General features: G+C 38.5%; 1 protein-coding gene and 2 long non-coding RNA genes across 7 annotated transcripts in view; 1 reads left to right on the top strand and 2 right to left on the bottom strand.

The window, feature by feature from the left end:
- LOC118170788 overlaps window positions 1–10,651 on the bottom strand; it is a 29,547-nt gene extending 18,896 nt beyond the window's left edge. For 2 of the 3 annotated variants that reach the window (XR_004752885.1, XR_004752886.1), the window contains exons 1-2: window positions 3,380–3,936; window positions 1,841–1,920 (exon numbers count right to left, since the gene is read on the bottom strand). This is a non-coding gene — a long non-coding RNA (uncharacterized LOC118170788). Of the gene's footprint in view, window positions 1–1,840; window positions 1,921–3,379; window positions 3,937–4,775 lie in introns of those variants that run through there. The other variant, XR_004752887.1, reaches the window with a different exon arrangement.
- NR5A2 (nuclear receptor subfamily 5 group A member 2) overlaps window positions 1–18,112 on the top strand; it is an 89,340-nt gene that overhangs the window by 47,608 nt on the left and 23,620 nt on the right. For all 3 annotated transcript variants that reach the window (XM_035333344.1, XM_035333341.1, XM_035333343.1), the window contains 2 exons: window positions 3,932–4,051; window positions 16,321–16,468. In XM_035333344.1, coding sequence (XP_035189235.1) covers window positions 3,932–4,051; window positions 16,321–16,468 — 268 coding nt within the window. The remainder of the gene's footprint in view (window positions 1–3,931; window positions 4,052–16,320; window positions 16,469–18,112) is intronic.
- Window positions 14,043–17,748, bottom strand: LOC118170790. Its single transcript, XR_004752889.1, has 3 exons — window positions 17,700–17,748; window positions 15,896–15,975; window positions 14,043–14,821 (listed from the first exon to the last, which is right to left on the bottom strand). It is a non-coding gene; the product is annotated as an uncharacterized LOC118170790 (long non-coding RNA).

Below are 18,112 nucleotides of genomic sequence, written 5' to 3'. Positions count from 1 at the left end.
CCCAGTAGTAGGGACAAAGGGCACTTTGTTGTTATTGTTAATACATTGATACTACTCTCAAAGATCTCCACAAACTGAAAAGCCTCACAGTTTAGCCACCAATACAAGCTTTTGGGCTTGTTTCTAATTCAATGTATACCACGATTGAAAATGATGTTGATTATTGAGGAAAATCCCAGACTGAAGCTAAGCTAACATGACAACAGAATCTTACCTTTTCTCCTGCTCACCTTGTTAGTGGAGGACTAGCATGCTCTGGTGTCACACGAGCCTGAAGTCCACAAGGTGCATTTTCTGTGTAGTACCCTCCTTTTCAGAATTCACTCACCACTTCAGCCATCACAGCTTAAGCATCTTTGCCGCAGGATCAGTTTAAGGCACATACTTGCTATGGCCAAAGGCTGATTTTTTGTTTTGCCAGATAATGCACAGTTACTCATGTGCCACGGAAACACAAAGGTGTTTGTGTTCTGGCTGAAGTTACACACCTCATTAAGTTTGCCAGCTGATTCTAAGATGTGCTATGTTACCGTGTTTGTTCAGCGATCTACATTGTTTTCTATTTTCCATTTACTAGGCATTAGCAGAGTTAAGGTATGCGATTTTCCTCATCTACATGCCTTTCAGAAGTAGGCTGTAATTGATCCTCCATTTTAGTAATCCACGACCCTCCTTAAGGTCATCTCTGTTTCTTCCCAGTGAAAACTGGGAAGCATTCTGCTGCCCTACCAGCTTTCCTGAAATGGCAAAAGCAGCTGGATCTAATAGTTTTCTGAATCCAATGTTTTGGATGTGTATTTTGCTTTTTATGATACTCATTTTAGAGGCTTTCACTGGCTAAATTACAGTGAATACAGAGGAGCAGATTTTGTGAACCACTAGCAGATGTTCGCTGTTGCTAGTTTTATGAGTCTTGTAGAACAGCAGGAACAAGCTATGTGCAAAACACATTTTTTTGTGTCATTTTGCCATCTCATACTGTTCTCACAGCACTGGCTCAGTAATGATATGATAAAGCTTGGGAGGTAGGCTTTGATTGCAGACTAGCTGCTGTTGGGGCCTTCAGAAAGCCAGACCTGAAAAGTGCAGTTTGTTTTCAAAAGTTGCTGCCTGTGGCTGAGACAGATGGGTTAGCCAGAAACATGTCATTTATAATATAATCAAATGCTTGACCTCTTATTCAGGTATTAGTTGTTACAACATGGATGTTGAACGTTTAAACTGTCTGACAGCTTGTTTTGTTCAGATGTAAGCTGTGGTAGCTTTGTGTGAAATGCTAATTTTGGGTGAAATTATCATGTTGGCATGATTTATTTGATTTTTTGTAACACTTTGTTGTACAGAGAAGAGAATGATCACAAAACAGCTTCATGTAAAAAGTAAGAGTACTAGAATATGTAAATGTCAAATAATTCCTTCATATAATGCCTTATTTTAAACATGGCCCACGTTTGGGGGTGGGGGGGAAGTGTTTCATTGTGGCAATTTATAGTCCCCTCTTGAGCTAACAAGTCACTTGGCTGAAATGTTTTTGTAGACAAATACACATTGTGGGCAGAGGAAGAGAGATCTTCTAATACAGAATCAGCCTTGCTCTGTGATCTGAACAGAAATGAATTATCATGGGTACAGACAGCATAGGGATGGAGCAAGGCTGAGTTTGTGATAGCACTAGCTTTGCACTGACTTAGTAATATATCCATCCACAGAGTCCACACCTCTTTCTATCCTCCATCTCTATTGCCCGTGGATATGTGGCTTGCAGGTGTTATCTGAGCTTACATGTATTAACGATGACTGTAGGCAGAAGAGCAATATTTTAAAAGATTATGCTTAGTACCTCAAAGCCAAAGCATGTGAAACTTTTGAACTATCAGAACCGAGAGTGTTTTACCCAAAACTAGTTCAGCCTTCTTGTGTCTGTAATAACACAAAGACAAATGGAAAACAAATTAGGAATGGAACAGACAATCTTAATACAAGCATTAAATAATTCTGCAGTGTTGGATTTTGCAACATTAAGATGTTATTTTGGCATATTTAGATATAATTTCCTTTTTTAAAATTTAATTTCTTGGAAGAACAAATAAAAACAACAACAACAAGCAAACAAACAAAAACCCAAACCACAAAATGATGCCACTCTCTAGGTAGACCAGCAGTGGAAGGAATGAGATGTGTCCCAGCACAGATAGCTGCTACAGCTGTGCAGCAGGTCCTAGTGAAGGCTATGGGGGACAAAGGGCTGTACACGGGTACTCCTGCACTGGCTTTATGGTGGCCCACTCCCTTTGTATCCTGATTTCATTTCCTTGCACAGTCCAGCAAGAGGGAATAATTTGATACAGGTACCTAAGGTGGAGAAACTGGGACAAAAAGAGTTGGGAGAAGATTGTGATGCAGAGAAGAGAAGTTAAGGCAAATAAGGGAGTCAGAGAAACAATTGGATGTCTCAGATGTTGAAGTCTGAGCCATATGGCAAGTGACTGGAAACAGGGAGAAAATACCAGGCAACTTTCATAGATTACACTTGGAAAATCCATCAGTAACAAAAGTTACATCTTTTTCTATCACACAAGAAAACAAGCTGGAAAGGATAAAGCTCAAAAAAATCATTGGATAAATGACAATAAAATTTGAAAATACCTATTGCATTATTTAATTAAGCTCATGCAAGATTGGTCCTAATCATGCAGTTTCCCATCCGTCCGAAGTTCTAAACCAATCAAAATTAGAACACCTCAAATAATATTTTAATAGTTCTGTCTGGGAAATTTTATGCTGCTGTCCTCTAAAAATATTCTCTTTGCTAATTTATTTTTTATTTCTCCTATTTTATATAATTTTGAATCTGTTCAGCAATTGCTATCTACAAAAGCTTTTAGAGTACTTTGACCTGTATATATGCTATTACCACATCCACACCATGCACTTCATTGTAGCAAGGCTGATGTACGCATCCCTTAACTCTCCCAGGACTATCTGAAGTCAGAGACTTCATTTTTTTTAGGAAAGAAATCAGTAAGTTCAGTAGGAACAGATCTGGAGGATATTGATGCTTACCATGACTTAAATTCAAGGTCCTTCCGATAATTTGTGCATTTTTTACCCATATCCCTGCAAATTTTCATAATTTTCCACGGTTAAAGGAAATAAAACTGAACGCAGTCCAGTTGCAATTACCATCAGTTTAGCAAGAGACTTTGTTATCCTGTAATATGCACATCCCAAATACCAACGCACCAAAACCTTAACGTAAGATGCTTGTGCTGAGTGCCCAGAACATTCCTGCTATTGCTAAATGCAGTCAGTGATGTATTTCTTACCGCCTTATGTACATGCCTTTCTTGCCCAGCTGGTGACACCTAAAGATACCCACCTTGTGTTTTTCTCTTCTTTCTCCATAGTAACACAATCATTCTTAGAGAGAATGTTTACTACCTCTTCACTTTTTCCTTTACAAGGAACCTCCTTCTGACGTGGGCTTATTGCAGCCATAGTGCTCTTGAACCTGCAGATTCTTCTCTATTTTCCAAAAGCTGAGATTCAAGGATGGGGAGTATGGGAAAGTTCACGTTAGCACTGTTTCTGCTGTTTTTGCTTTTGGCTAAAAATAATGTCCTGTTGCCATGAGTGTTTCATAATTATCTCATAATACTAGTATAACTTTGCATAACGATGCCAGAGTTCTGATTTCCTAGAATGTAAATAACAGCAAATCTTCTATATGTTACAGATAATAGTTTCAGCAATGCCCTATTTGTTCAGCTGAGAATAGCAGTTTTGTGGACAAATAACTTTAAATAGTATTTCTGTTCACATGATGCTTGAAGGAAGCAGCATGCTAGCCAGTGTCCATTAGTGACTCCATGGTGTGATGTGAAACGTAACTCCCAGCATAACACCACCAACGTTCATGTTTGCTTTACAGGTTGATGACCAAATGAAGTTGCTACAGAACTGCTGGAGCGAACTCTTAATTCTAGATCACATCTACCGGCAAGTGGTACATGGGAAAGAAGGCTCCATCCTTCTGGTTACCGGGCAACAAGTGAGTATGTGGGCTCAGAGAAGTATTGATGGCTTTTTAATAATCATTTTCAAAATAGCAGGAGTTTAACTAGGTCAGAAGCACTTCTGTGTTCTCAGAGATCCTCCACAAATAATGTAGATAAAATGACTTGTGCACTCTGTTCCTGGTCTGTTGATTACAGTTAAACTTATAAAAGCAGATATAATCATAAAAACTTTGCTTTTCAAATATACTTGTATACTTCAGTGATTGAAAAACAGCAGATGTGTCTCTCAAGAAGTTGTATTTCTTTGGAGCTAAAATGGCTTGTTTCTGACAGCAACAACAACAGACATCCAAACCCCTATGCTGTAGGTCTAGGTAATTTATTTTATTTTCCCATCATAATTATGGCTTACTCAAAAGAATGACTAGCTGGGTGAGAATCCTAGATAACTTGCAGCTACTGCCTCAAAAAAGAGGCAGCTACTGCCTCTTGCTTTTAGACAAATATGCACATGTGAAGTACTGGGGAGTTAAGACATCTAATCCCAGGAAAATTATTCAGTCCATGAGATATAAATGAAGGTATTGTCTCAGGAACTGTCTCAGGCTATGTACCCTGCAGTTTCGGCACAGCTTTTCAGTGGCTAATTTTCTTCAGGCATCAGATGTTTAGATTATCCAAAATGCAAGAGCAGTAATGCGGCAAATATTAGGAAAACTCAGAGAAAACCCAAAGAACGTAGAAGTTCTGACTCACCCATACTTCCCAAAGCACAAAGGACATAAAGAACCTTATTCCCAGAATTCTTATTCTGGCCTTAACAGAAAAAAAATCACAGTATCAAAGAAAAGCAAAGTGCATCTGTATGTTATGTTCCTGATTCAAAGTGAAAACAAATGATGGTCCACTGGTATTTAAGCAGCTACAAATTGAACTCTCTTGATTTATACACATGGGAAAGAGTTCCTTTTCCTAACTATACACATGCATCATTTGTGTCTGCATGCTCCAGAATCTGCTTACAGCTTTAGTCACAATTCTAAGTCTAGCCATTTTTTAATGCTAAGAAGAGTTTATAAGAATCAGAAAATGAGGAGAAATAATTGTTTGCATTTGTGATTAAAAGGTGTACAGTAGAAGGGAAAAATTATCCACTTGTCCAAGAAAAGTGGGAAAATTCAAATTCTATCTACTACAGAACAGACTCCTGCACTTCTGTGGGAAGTCCCTAACCTATATGAGATGAAGTTGTCCTCTAATTATATGAGAAAAAAATGAGTTGCATCACTCTTGGTGGATATCAGTGCTACTGAGAAAATTACTGATTCCATTTCCATTTCATGCAAAACAACGATGATTGTACCGGCAACAATTTTATTTACCACACAAGGTGCTTGTTTTTAAAGCCATGAGTAGATAGACAGCTTTCTCTCCCTGAGAAAACTGTTAAATTAATGTCTCATTTGTTATGTAATTAGCTAGGTTTTTAAGATACCAATTGTCTAGGTGCCACTTGAAATGGTAGAGATATATAGGTAGAGATATATACCTTCAAGTTCTAGCCACTGTCCCCATTTTTCCACTGTTAATAGTTGTTAGCTGGATTAGCCACTTTTATCTTTACTTGCAGGAAAAAACAGCTGTACATGTTCTCATGGCAAAGCAGAGCATTTCATCACTGTTGGACAACAGGATGCTAATTAAATGCACTGCTTACAAATCATCAGCTGGTTTTGGATCTTGTATATTTCCAACTAAATTAAAACCTGGCTAAACTGAACTGGTTGTGTCCATTTTTGCCCTAGCTTTGTCAAGTAGGTTTAACACATCCCTTTTTTAACCCGGTTTGGCTTTTCTATGTCAACATTTGCCATTTGAAGTTGGTGCAAGCACTCACAGAGCGCCCATCACCTGCTGCTTCACACTTAGGCTGCTTGGAGAGCAGGGAGACGTATTACCAGAACACTACAGACAGTCCCCTTCCATATTGACTGAAAGTTTTTCCAGCATATGCCTGCTGCTGGTTCCTCTCCTCTTTGCAGCTGTGCTGCAAAGCACCGCGGTCTGGGAGACCCTGTTAGCAAAGAAGGCGCTGAGTACCTCAGACTGGGCTGCGTTTGCTGGCACTAAGTCACCAGCCAAGTCCAGCAGCAGTCCCACATTTTTCTTGCTCATCCTGTAACTAGTTACTTGACATCCCTTGCAAGTCTCAACTCTAGCTGAACACTGGCTATTTTAACATCATCCCTGCGTACCTGGACAGTTTCTTGTTCTGAGCCATTTCCTGCTTTTACCTTTTTGTACTGCAGCTCAATCATGAGTTACTTGTTTAGCCTGATCCAGTACAGCCGCTCCTTTTCCTGAGTATCAGGATGGACCACCCTAGCAACATCAACTTGGTCTGTTGTCTTTCTAAGACAAAGCCTGGTTCAAATATATTTCTGAAAGGGGAATTATGACTGTTTGTCTCAGCTATGTAACTATAATTCTGGAAAGCCACAGTTCTAGACCAAGGCATTATCAATATTTGCCGCTGCACTAAATGCTGCATACTTGCTGGTGGCTGCCCTGATCCTTTCAGTTCCTCCAGTAGGGAAAGGGAAATAATTGTGCCACCATCTCATAAAAATTAATTGATTAAGGTGTGGAAAGCACTCTGACACTTCTGATGAAAAGTGCTATATATGTTTTTATTTACTGCTACCAGCAAAGCACTATGAGCAAAATTACAGTCAATCACCTTGCTTTCAAAGGTATTAACTTTAAACTGAGGACTAGAGCTAGATAGCCTACTTTATTACCTGAGAGATCATGATTATTGTCACAAGTTACCAAATTTAAGACCTCAGAAGCCTTACTCCTTGCTTTCCTTAATACATCCTTCCATAAAAGCTACTCATAAACACAGTCCTTTTTACAATCACAATCGAGGGGGAAGCTGTACAGGGGAGCTTACTACCACTTAATTAGAACATACCTGCTCTCTCCACTCAGAGTGCACAGCCTCTGCTCCTCTGATATAAAAGTCAAACTTCATGTAGCTCTCCATGGCCACACCATTTTCTGTTCTATCCTAGGTATCTAAAATGGGCTAGTAGTTAGAAGCACACTCATAATTTTCGAACACATTGGCTCAAACCTGTTACTCTAGGGCATTCTTATCACATTACCATACATCTGCATTTCCCTCAAGCAATTGGCTTATGAGTTTTTCCCTGTGTCAATCCACTGTTCCCACTTTGATGGGAAAAAAGTGCAGTCAGCAACAAAGAAGTGAATACTGTCCCTTGCACAAAAAGACTGTTTTACTTTATTTTGTTATTTATTTGGTTGGAGTTTCATAAATGAAGCTCTTTTGTGTGTATGTGTTTCAGGAAAGCTCTTTTTTCATATCATTACAATTCCTCAGCAATTCCTCAGAAACAAGTTCCTCCCTATGCTGTGCACTTCATTTTCTGCACTAAGTACTGCCCCTCAGCAGTAGTAATTACCATTTCAAAAGGAAATAAAGTAGCACAAGTGCATTTTACAACTCTCCAAATTTCATAATAGAAAACAGCTAAGGAGTGATTTGCAACATGGTAGTTAATTGTAAATCATTGCCAATATGCTCTCCACACGCCAAGTTCCATAGGCTTGCCATGTGGCATGTAATTTTAACAGACAATTTCTAATTATAGAAATTTAATTCCTCCAGCTTGAGCACTTTCCTTTTGTATCTTCTGCACCAACAATACACGGCCAACTTCCAAGATCCAGCACACGCAGGGTACATACTAAAGCTCTGTACAGATTATCACTGTTCATGCATTTTCAGGCAGCAGTCAACAAACAACACATGAATTGTAGGTTCAGTTGCCCAGACAAGCTGCTTATTTTGTTCATACCTACAGCACTCACTGCCAAATTTTCTCTCTGTTGAGTTTGGTCAAAATCTTTCTGATTAAAAAGGCAGGCTAAAAATGTGCCAGCATCTGGGATTTTTTGAGATTGTTTGAACTACCGATTGATGGGCAGTTATCACACAAATATATCTTTCCACCTAGATTTGTATTCTAAGAGTAGCAGCAGAGAAGAGCACGAGGGATAACCAGGATCTCAACAGTGTTGTGTTTTAAAGCAAATCATTAACTTAATTTTAATTAATAAATTTGTGACTTGAACCTTTTGTAGCTCTTTCAACTGTACCTTATTGAAAAGTGTTGATGCATCATGTAGGGGCTTTGCCTGGGGAATTTTCTGTGGTAATGTCATCTTTGTTAGACTTACCCACTTGCAGAGAAGGTTTTTAGTATCTTGACATAGTTGTATTTGCTGAGGCCTTCAGAGAATCTGCTTGTCTAGGGGACCAACTTGCAAGTTCAATGATTTATCGCTTTGCTGCTGAAAATGTTTTCAGGAAGTAGCTTTACTTTCATACTGCAGGCTGCAGATGACTGTATCACAAAGAAGAATCACCCCTGCAGAAGTATCAATGTTGTACAAAGTTACAAGAGTGTTAGAGGAAGGAGTGTCTCAGAAGGACAGGAGAAAGGAACTGGCAAAGAAGTAGATAAGGAAACACAATATTTTGTTCATCCTATGAAATGAATAAAAATACATATACTAGTCATGGGTATAAGAAGCTAATACATAGGTAAGACAAAGCAATTACTTCCTATATTCTCAGGAATTACTCATTTTTATTTTCTATATATGTATATATATACACACAGGCATATATATGTGTGTACGTATGTATATTTTTTTCCATTAGGCTTGTGATTGCAGTCATAGGTGTAGTTGGCAAAAAAATAAAAGTGATATTGGTATATGGGAGCCAAATCTACAAGTTCTTACATACATGGAATTTGATTAAAGGTAGATACACACGTGGTCAATCCATTATCATTCTGCTGTTCAGCGTAGTACTTGTTTTCTCATATCCAGGCTTGTATGGCACCTCACTCCAGCCTAGGGGAAAAGAAAACAAGGTTGTGGTGGATGTTAGAAGTGTCTCAACATCTTATGAAGATGTTATACTAGTTGTTTTTTGGGGCTGAACTAGGTGTTCTCAATTAAACTAACTAAACCAGATCTTAATTCAACCTTTAAAAAGAGTCCAATTCAGGTGTATCCAAAGATACACTGAACTTTGAACCTTCCTTTTGACTAACTGTGGCCACACCTGTGAATAACCTGGTCCCAATTCACATTTCCTTTCTATATTGTCATGAACCCATCCATCATCACACTGTGTTTTTAAGTCTAAAATTCCAATTCCAGTAAAACCATCATGAAGAGAACACCCAACCTGATTCCCTGCATGCCAAAACCATTCCATTTCCCACATGCTAACTTTGTCACATTCATAAGAAAAAACATTTCTTTTGTATTCTGTACATGCTGCTCTCATAAAGAGAACAAAATCTATTTGGCTGGGGTCTGCAAGGCTGCCAGTCCTGCATACAAGTCCCATACTAGTGAACCTATTTCTCCATATAAATTAATATGAAATTCCACATTTGATTTCAAGATTGTCCATCAGGAGAGAAATTATTCAGAGTCTCAATTCAATGAAAAAAGCAATACATCAGTCCATCCCAAACAACTACAGCCTATTGGAGTAGTTACACTGATGGGATCCAAAGTAAACATAACCAGTCTTACTGATGGGGGAGAATTTAATGTAGTACAGCAGAGGCTTATATAGGAATATAAAAAGGGAAAATGAACTTAACTGAGCTAAAAGCCCCTGGAGAAACAGACTGAATTAGCACAGCCCTAAGTGATGTTGCCTAAATATTTGCAAAAAAATTCAGTGGTGGTCTGTCTTCTGATGAAGCTTATGGATATTCATATTCAGCAATGATTGCATATCATATCTTCTTTATTTAAGAAACACAGTGCATTGCAATGCTTAAGGAAAGAAATGTATTCTATTGTACTCTAGCTCAGTTACGTTCTGTATGTTATTTTAACATCAGCATATTAATAATTTGAAGAACCCGACTGTCATCATTAATAGAGTAGAAAATTAATGCTACTGGTTAAAACAGCTCTCTGCATGAAACCTAACTATTTTATCATCATGCATTTTATAACATAAATATATCTACTATAAATTAATCTGTATATGATTAACTACAGGGCACATAATCCAGTCTTGATGTACTAGTGTTTTTGAAACTAAGTTAGATAAAGTAAATGCAGTACTTTGGAGTACTACTATATGCATATTATAACTAATTAGCAAGCACAATATCATCATCCTAGGGGAAAGGTCCACTGGCAGCTTAATTCATTATCTTCTATTATTGTGTATCATGTTAAAATGACAAGCACCTTACACTGTATAAGTCATCACAATTTTAATTAATATATCCAAAACCGATATAAGCATCTGCTGGTTTTGTCTGTGCTGAGTCCTCCTCAATTTTTGTATGTAGGCAGTTCTCCAAAGTGTTTTTCCACATTCATTTGCTTTGAAATAGAATATGAACATTGTTTTAAATGTTTTAAATGAAATTATTAATTATATGAAAATATCAAAATGAATTTAATGACCACCATCCTTGCCAGTAAAATACATATTCTCTCCTACCTCATGAAAGAGTGGAAGAGTAATTATGGTTGTGATAGTAAATTAACTTGCTTGCTATTTATTGTGCGCAGTGCTTTCTTCTGGGAGAAATGTTCACCCAGACATGTAGCCACTAGAGCCAACTCTCAGACTCCCATCTGGGTCAGGACTTCAAACACAGGACAGACTGTTGAGGGTGAGTCCCCAGGCTATCAGTGCAGTTTGTCACCCGAGGATGGAAGCAGTGGCAGAGCCCCCCACAGACCGCAGCAGCCTGTACTGGCTGGAGTTGCATGGAGCAGAGCAGAAAAAGGACGGTTGCCTTGCTGCATCCAGACATCCTCTGCCTCTTGTCTCCGTGCCCCAGACATGCAGTGATCTAACTTACAAATGGCTCTGGCTCACGGTAGTGTCATTCCGGTAGATCAAGTACCTGATAACAGCTATTAACAAGTAAAGGCATGCTAATACTACAGTCTGTACACTGTTGCAAGCTTGCTGAAACATTGACAAGGGATGGTACAGTTCAACACAACTCTTCCATAGGGACATATGACTCCACTGTCATATCCTAGATATCTAATACAATTTAATTTTAGAAGGAAGGAAGAAACCTGATTCCACCCTTATATTTTAGGCTTGGTTTTGTGGGCAGAGAGACAAGGACTTAATGACACAGGCCACCACCAGCCTCCACCAGAGCCATCTGAGCCTAGTGAAACCAAGGATTTGGCTTCAAGACCCATTCATTACTATGACAAATCATTTGCAAAACCAAAAAGTACAAGTGCTCCCTGCATTTCTGGCCTTCAGCCTCACCATTTATTTAGCCCAGGGTGTAGTTTCATGTTGTAAAAAAGCCTTGTCTTTTGTTCTGCCTCAAACAATACCTCACTATGTTAAATTGGACCTTCATGTGAGAACAAAATCTACAGAATTAGTCACTTCCATCTCTTACTGCTCTGCTTATCAGCTGAGAATTTTTTTATAGCTGACTTTCCAAATGCTACTGAACTCCAGGTACTTTACTACAATATATTGTTTTAAAACAGAATTCTCATAAACACTTTGCACTGGTCTAACTAGCTTTCACCATCATTAAAGGGATTTGGACTTTTTAGTCACTTTCAACTGTATCAAGTAATGGATTTAGAAAAAAAAATAGTCATCGTTGCTATGTCTCTCTGCAGTCACATTTAAGTTATGACCTTCTTACTAATACTATCAGCTTTTTTAGTTTTTTTTTCCTTTGCTGCTAGTGCCTCTGTATCCCCCTGCCCTCTTGCAGAGCCTGCAACCTCACCCACTCATCCCTTACCTTACAACACAGGGAGCAGGGAAGGCCAGCAAACTAGGGGGTAACTGTAAGAGGTAGCCAGCAGAAATGCTGAGAGAAGTACATGAATGCTGCCTGTCCAAGAGAGCTAAGTACATTTTTCTACTTGCAATTCACAGCTGAAAGTTCTCTCCTGGGGTTAAATACTAAGCAAATCCTTCCTCTCCAAGGTCCCCGCCTTTCTGCCCAATACTCATGATCAGAACACATCCACAGGATGCGTGAGATTTACCTGAGGACACCTGCTATTTCTAACTTTCAAAGAGATGACTAGGCTATAAGTAATTTATTAACTGCCAGGCTATAGTCTGATTTATTTCACACACTCTTTGGACTGGAGATTTGAACTTCCCTCATCTCAGTTGACTGCTCCAGTCAGTGGCCCGCTGAAAAATTCCCACTCCGGTATTTTTGATGCCTTAGGTAGATGAGAGCAATTTAGTCCATAAATCTAAAAAGAGTTGTAGCATGAGCTGGAAACGGTGTCATGACCTGAATAGTCCTGGCCATGCCTCGAGTCAGTTTGGCACCCCAAGAACTAGTGGAAAATGGAGCCGCGAGGACTTGAAGCACAAAGTTAGGTGGCAGCAGAGTGGAGGTTTCTAGTATCTAATTTTAGATTTAGGCACTTCAGTTAGCAAATGGTACCACAGCACAGCCTGCAGTACTGCATATATAGTGATACCCACGCTAAGCTTAAACAAGCAAGTTTAAGCACCAGAATGGCAAGAACAAGTGGCAGCATAAATTATTCAGTGCTGTTCTGTCGGCATTGCTTTCGTACCCAGCTAACCCAATTAAGCCCTTATCATTACTTCTTCATCATTACTACAGTCATCATGCAAGATAGCACTGAATGCTGGTTAGTGAGGAATTTACACCTCCAATTGTGCAGCCATAACTTCATGCCCATTGTTTTACTTCTGAAATAGGTCATGGGGAAGGTTCACTGAAGTGCCTGTTTTCAAAAACGCCAGTCAACACACCGTCATTCTTAATACCAAAACCAACCGTACTGTACAATGCTATTAATTGGGAAGCAAGATTCTTCTTTTTTTTTTTCAAGCATGGATTTTACCAAATGAAATTTGTGATGCAATATGAAACGCTATGATTTTAGTTTGTAAGTCAGCATTTTGCTCAAGACCTAAGCTCTTTTAATCTTTGACTTTTAAAAGCATTTTTAATCATGAGTTGGATGGTGAAGGAATTAGTACGCCTTTTAGTATCAATTTCTGCATACAGGACCAAGCAAGCAGGACAGCATACTCTTTAATGTGACCACTTTTTCAGAATAGACATTAACGGGGGCTTTTTCATGCACAGTTGATTTTGTATAAACTGATTGACACCTTTGGGGGTCGTCTTTCCACTGACTCATAATTTTGCTCACTCTTGAAAAAAGCCTTCTGCACACCCACTATTCTCTAGTTAAAGCTGAAAATTCAACTCATCATATTTACACAATAAAAAAAAATCCATTCTGCATTGTTTTTAATTGCAAATCCTACTCAAGGGACCAATTCTCCTGCTTAGGAGGCAGCCCTGTGCCTTCTACTAGAGAACCTACTGCAGTCAATTATGGTAATGAAATGTCAATAAATATAAAAATTTAATACAGCCTGCTCTTGGTGAGTGGCAGATGAGGACTTGCCTCCCAGACAAATTTGCTGGTGCTGCAAATATTAAATGCACCTGAAAGAGTAGCAGGTTGCCTGAGAGCTTTCCAGTAGAGGGATAGTGGGAGATCCAGACATCTACTGGGTTTTTCCATTATGGCATAATCGCTGCACTAAGGCCACTGATATTCTTGACATCCAGACATCTTAACTTCTTATTATGAAGAGGAAGGCATATTTCCCCTGAAAACTGGAACCTCAGTGAGGGATTTTGAGCTTTCCCCCCACACACATAACAAAGCATTAAAATTACAAAAGGGAAATTGAGAATGAGTTGATATTTGTATGTGACCAGTTTCTCAATAGGAAATTAAACTGTTCTACAAATAAAGAGTATTTAAGGGCTTATTAACTTTTTATATATATATATAAGAACATATCCTTATATATAAAGAAATGGGGGGGGGGGAAACCAACAGTTGAACTAGAAAGCAGTTTATGAAAGACAGTTTGGCTGGGATTTCCAAAGGCTAGATCCTAGTTTTGTCACAGATTTCTTTGGCCCTGAATAAGCAATTTAATTTCACTACTTCAGTTTTCCCAGGTGTGACAGACAGCAATAAAACCTACCTCGCAGGATACTTAACCATAATCCACTGATTTCATTGAAACATAAGCATAATTTTAAATGCTTTGCAGAGTTAGAGCAGTGTTATTCTTAACATCCATGCAAAAAGTGGAACTTCATTTTTCTTGTACAGTTGCCTTCAATCAATGTCTTGAGAGTGCTAAGTGTACATATAAATAAAATGTCTTATTAAAAGTCAGTAACCTATTGATTATATTAAGGTCATCCCTAGGAGAAGCTATTTTTAGTCCCTTTCAATCATCTATCTTATCTTTCCTGGCTGAAATTTTGACAGGTTTAAAGTCCTCCCTTTTTTTTTTCTTGCTTTCCAACTATTTATACTTGAATTAAATCAATTCAATAGTTTTAACATTGAAAAACATGTTTTAAAATACAGGTTCCTTAACAGTTATTTGAAAAATAATAATTTTAAGGGATCAGTGCCTGGAAAAACAAAATTGTCAGTATTGCTCTGTTGCCTCTGGTGGTACCTGATTCTTTATTAATTATTTTATTATGGGAGACCTTAAAGGCTGGATAAGCGCACAATACCTTTAAACACATCATTAATCCAAAGCGTGCACTTACCATTAGCCAGGCTTCAGCGTGTGATTACGTGAAGTATGGTTGCCAATTCTCCTGTTGCTATGGAGGCCCCTAAAAGAGAAAAGCTCTGCTAATACTACAGCAGCCAGGCAAGTTACCTACATGCTGTGAAAATGTGTCAGTAACTTGTTAGGTCTCAGCCAGTTGATCAGGGACAGCTTACCTCAGGGGCAAGCAACATGCCCTGGGCCATTTTCACAGGACAGTGGCACTTGCAAAGCAGAGGGATGAGAGCAGGGCTGAGCTGAAGGCACTTCAGCAGAAGCAGTTGCTCGGATAGCCCAATATGCCAGTTTCATCCACTCCACGCTGCCGGGGCTGTGTGGTCTCACAGCCTCCAGCCTCACCTCAGGCCTAGTGTTGGCGTGACCATCCCCATCCCCTGCACGCCCCAACCCCTGCGCTGCTTCACCAGCGGATCACAGCCTTCCCACAGCCCGCAGAGCCTGGACACCTCTCAGGGCTCACCATCCCACGACATGGCCTGCAGAAGCTGGTGGAGGCCATCTTCAGAGTGGCAGAGGCTGACGTGTCCTTTTGCAAGAACTCATCCCCTTAATGTCACTGGCATTTCTAGATAGGTATTTTAGTGTGCAGGAAGTAGGGAGGTTGCCTGAATTCAACAACAGTAATCATTGGGTACGTCAGGTTGGAAGGGCTTAAAATATACCTTGCCTGTGAACATTACCGTTTGTAATATGGCATATTCCAGCGTTGTCTTGGGCCTCTATATACAAGGGTCATTTAAGCCAGCTTGTGGTCCAGTCAGCCTCTTCTGAGAAGGGATGAGCAGCATGACAAGGGCAGCAGAGTCCCAGAGCAGTCACACTTCTTATTGTGCTCCAGAGGAAGGTGCTTCATGCACTGCAGTAACTGCTTGGAACAATCTCAGTGCAGCTGGCCTGTGCCACACACCTGCCCGCTCCTCCTCCCTCAACAGAGGAGGAACTGCCAGAACAAGTCCCTTGGAACCAGCTCCAGCAAGTGCCAGGACTGTGCGTAGCTAAGGAGAAAAGAAACCACCTTCACAATGCCTCCGTTTCCTGTGGGAATATACCAACATTTCTGGGCCTGAATAGATGTTTCTGGCCAAGTTATGGACACCAGCCTGTATCCCATGAATACCTTTATGTCCCTCTGGACTAATATGACCAGCATGGGTGCAAAGTTCCCTTCAATCAATCTCTCTCCACAGGATTGTACAACTGCAATGAGAACAAGAGACACCCAGTGTATAAAACAAACTGATAAGGGGCACAGCTACCAGTGTCATAAGCAGCAGTCATATATAAAGCCTCTAAAAAAAAGCTAATACAGACAAACCGGCATTCGCAGTGATGTGACATACCATTAAGATATATGGTTTAATAATACTTCCAATATATACTGTTGTGCTAAAATAGGTTTGTATATAAAATCATCCTGACTCGATAACATCATTAAATTGAGAGTGATTCTTTTATCCAGGAGCATCCTGGTTACATGTGATTGCTTGAAACATTCTAAAGTGGTTCTGTGGGTACAGACAGAAATATAATTCTCTTTTACAGGTGGATTATTCCGTAATAGCGTCGCAAGCTGGAGCCACCCTCAACAACCTTATGAGCCATGCACAAGAACTAGTAGCAAAGCTTCGTTCCCTACAGTTTGATCTACGAGAATTTGTATGTCTCAAATTTCTGGTGCTTTTTAGTTTAGGTAGGTAAATTTTACTCTTTGTATTCTTTACTTAATATTGTTGTTTCTCCCCCCTAAAATATTAAGAATATTTTGTTTTTGTTTTTGTTTTTTTTTTTTCCTGAAAAATGAATGAGACTTTAAATATATTTTATGAGGTTCACAGTAAACTGAGAATTCTTTTTTTAATTATCACTTCACAAAGGAAAATTATGTAGGAGAATTAAAAGTGGATTTCTATGCAACTGATTCCTAAAACATAAGGAATTTACTAGAGTATTACAAGCTTACTGTATGTATTTTATAAATATTCCAGAACAAGAATAAAATTCTATTATAAATTCTAAAGGACAGAGGAAAATACAGATTGGTATATTTTTATGATATTGAATATGGTTATGTAAAGCAGATGGTGTGGAGATATGGTTGAAATAACCTTTTTTTTAAGGGCATTTGTGGTAAGTATAAACAGTCTTGTTTGCATATGGCTGTCACATCCTAACACATAAATCAGGAATGCAACTCATAGTTTGTAAAAAGTGAAAGGAACTCTTAAAGTGTAGATTAATGATAATAGCTTTATGGCAAATCTAGCAAGGAAATAACCTTTAAAGGGAAGATTGTTTTGTATTAGCAGAGAGGACACAGAAAGGGAAAGATACTTATGCAAGACAACTTAGTTAAACCAGTGCCCTGCAATGAATCAACCAAGAAATATCACCAATGCCAGGAATAAAATAAAATAATAATTTTTTAAAAAAGAGGACTTAGGGAGATGGATTCCTATTGACTTCATAGGAAAAGACTTTTCTTCCTGTCTTCCGTTTCAAGTTTGCATTTTGTTGACTTAATAGAACTGGTCTAAATAAACTTTGACCAAGTGAGTTTCTTATTTACTTTAAGGAAGTAGAAAGGAGATATCTAAAAACAAATACGGTCAGATCCAGACATATATAGATCCCTCCATAGGCAAAATTCTGGTTTTACTCAAAAGTTATTTTGTCTATGAAGAGAGTGAAAAGTTGAGCCAAGTATAACAATGAAAGAAATATCAAAAGTGGTGACATTTAGTAATGTTTTTCTTTAATTATCAGTTTTTAAAAATCTTATGTAAAGGAAACAGAATTTTACAAATAAATTATTATAATACAATTGCATTTAAATGAAAAGGAGCAAGATGTTTTGGATACACTTACAGCCTCAATTGCTCTCTGAAATATGCCCTTCCATGTGGTGTTTATAGAGTTCATACCTGTTTTGGAAGGTTTTAGATGAAGCTCTCTTTAAACATGACGATAAAAAATCAATACTTCAGAGGTATAGGACACAGAACATATAGAAAAAAAATAAGAATTACTTAGTTAACAATTGCTATGAATTATGTACATTCTGATTCCTAGGAAAAGAGATGATGGATTTGCTTGGAAGCTATTAATAGTTTATATTCAAGATTTTGTCTCTTTCCATGTCAGATTCAGAGATGGAAAAGCAAGCTTTCTATTAACATAAATTATGGTTTATTATTTAATCTGATGAACAACAAGAATTCAGATTTCCTAATTCCTAGTAAGTAGGTTTTACAGTCATTGAAAAGTGGTATAGAAATGTCTGAAGAGCCTGTAGCTTTCCTCTAATAAAATATTTAGAGAATTCATCTCAGTTCAG

Source organism: Oxyura jamaicensis, chromosome 8, assembly GCF_011077185.1.
Source record: "Oxyura jamaicensis isolate SHBP4307 breed ruddy duck chromosome 8, BPBGC_Ojam_1.0, whole genome shotgun sequence".
Taxonomy (NCBI): Eukaryota; Metazoa; Chordata; class Aves; order Anseriformes; family Anatidae; genus Oxyura; species Oxyura jamaicensis.
This window is presented reverse-complemented; position numbering and strand designations above follow the sequence as displayed.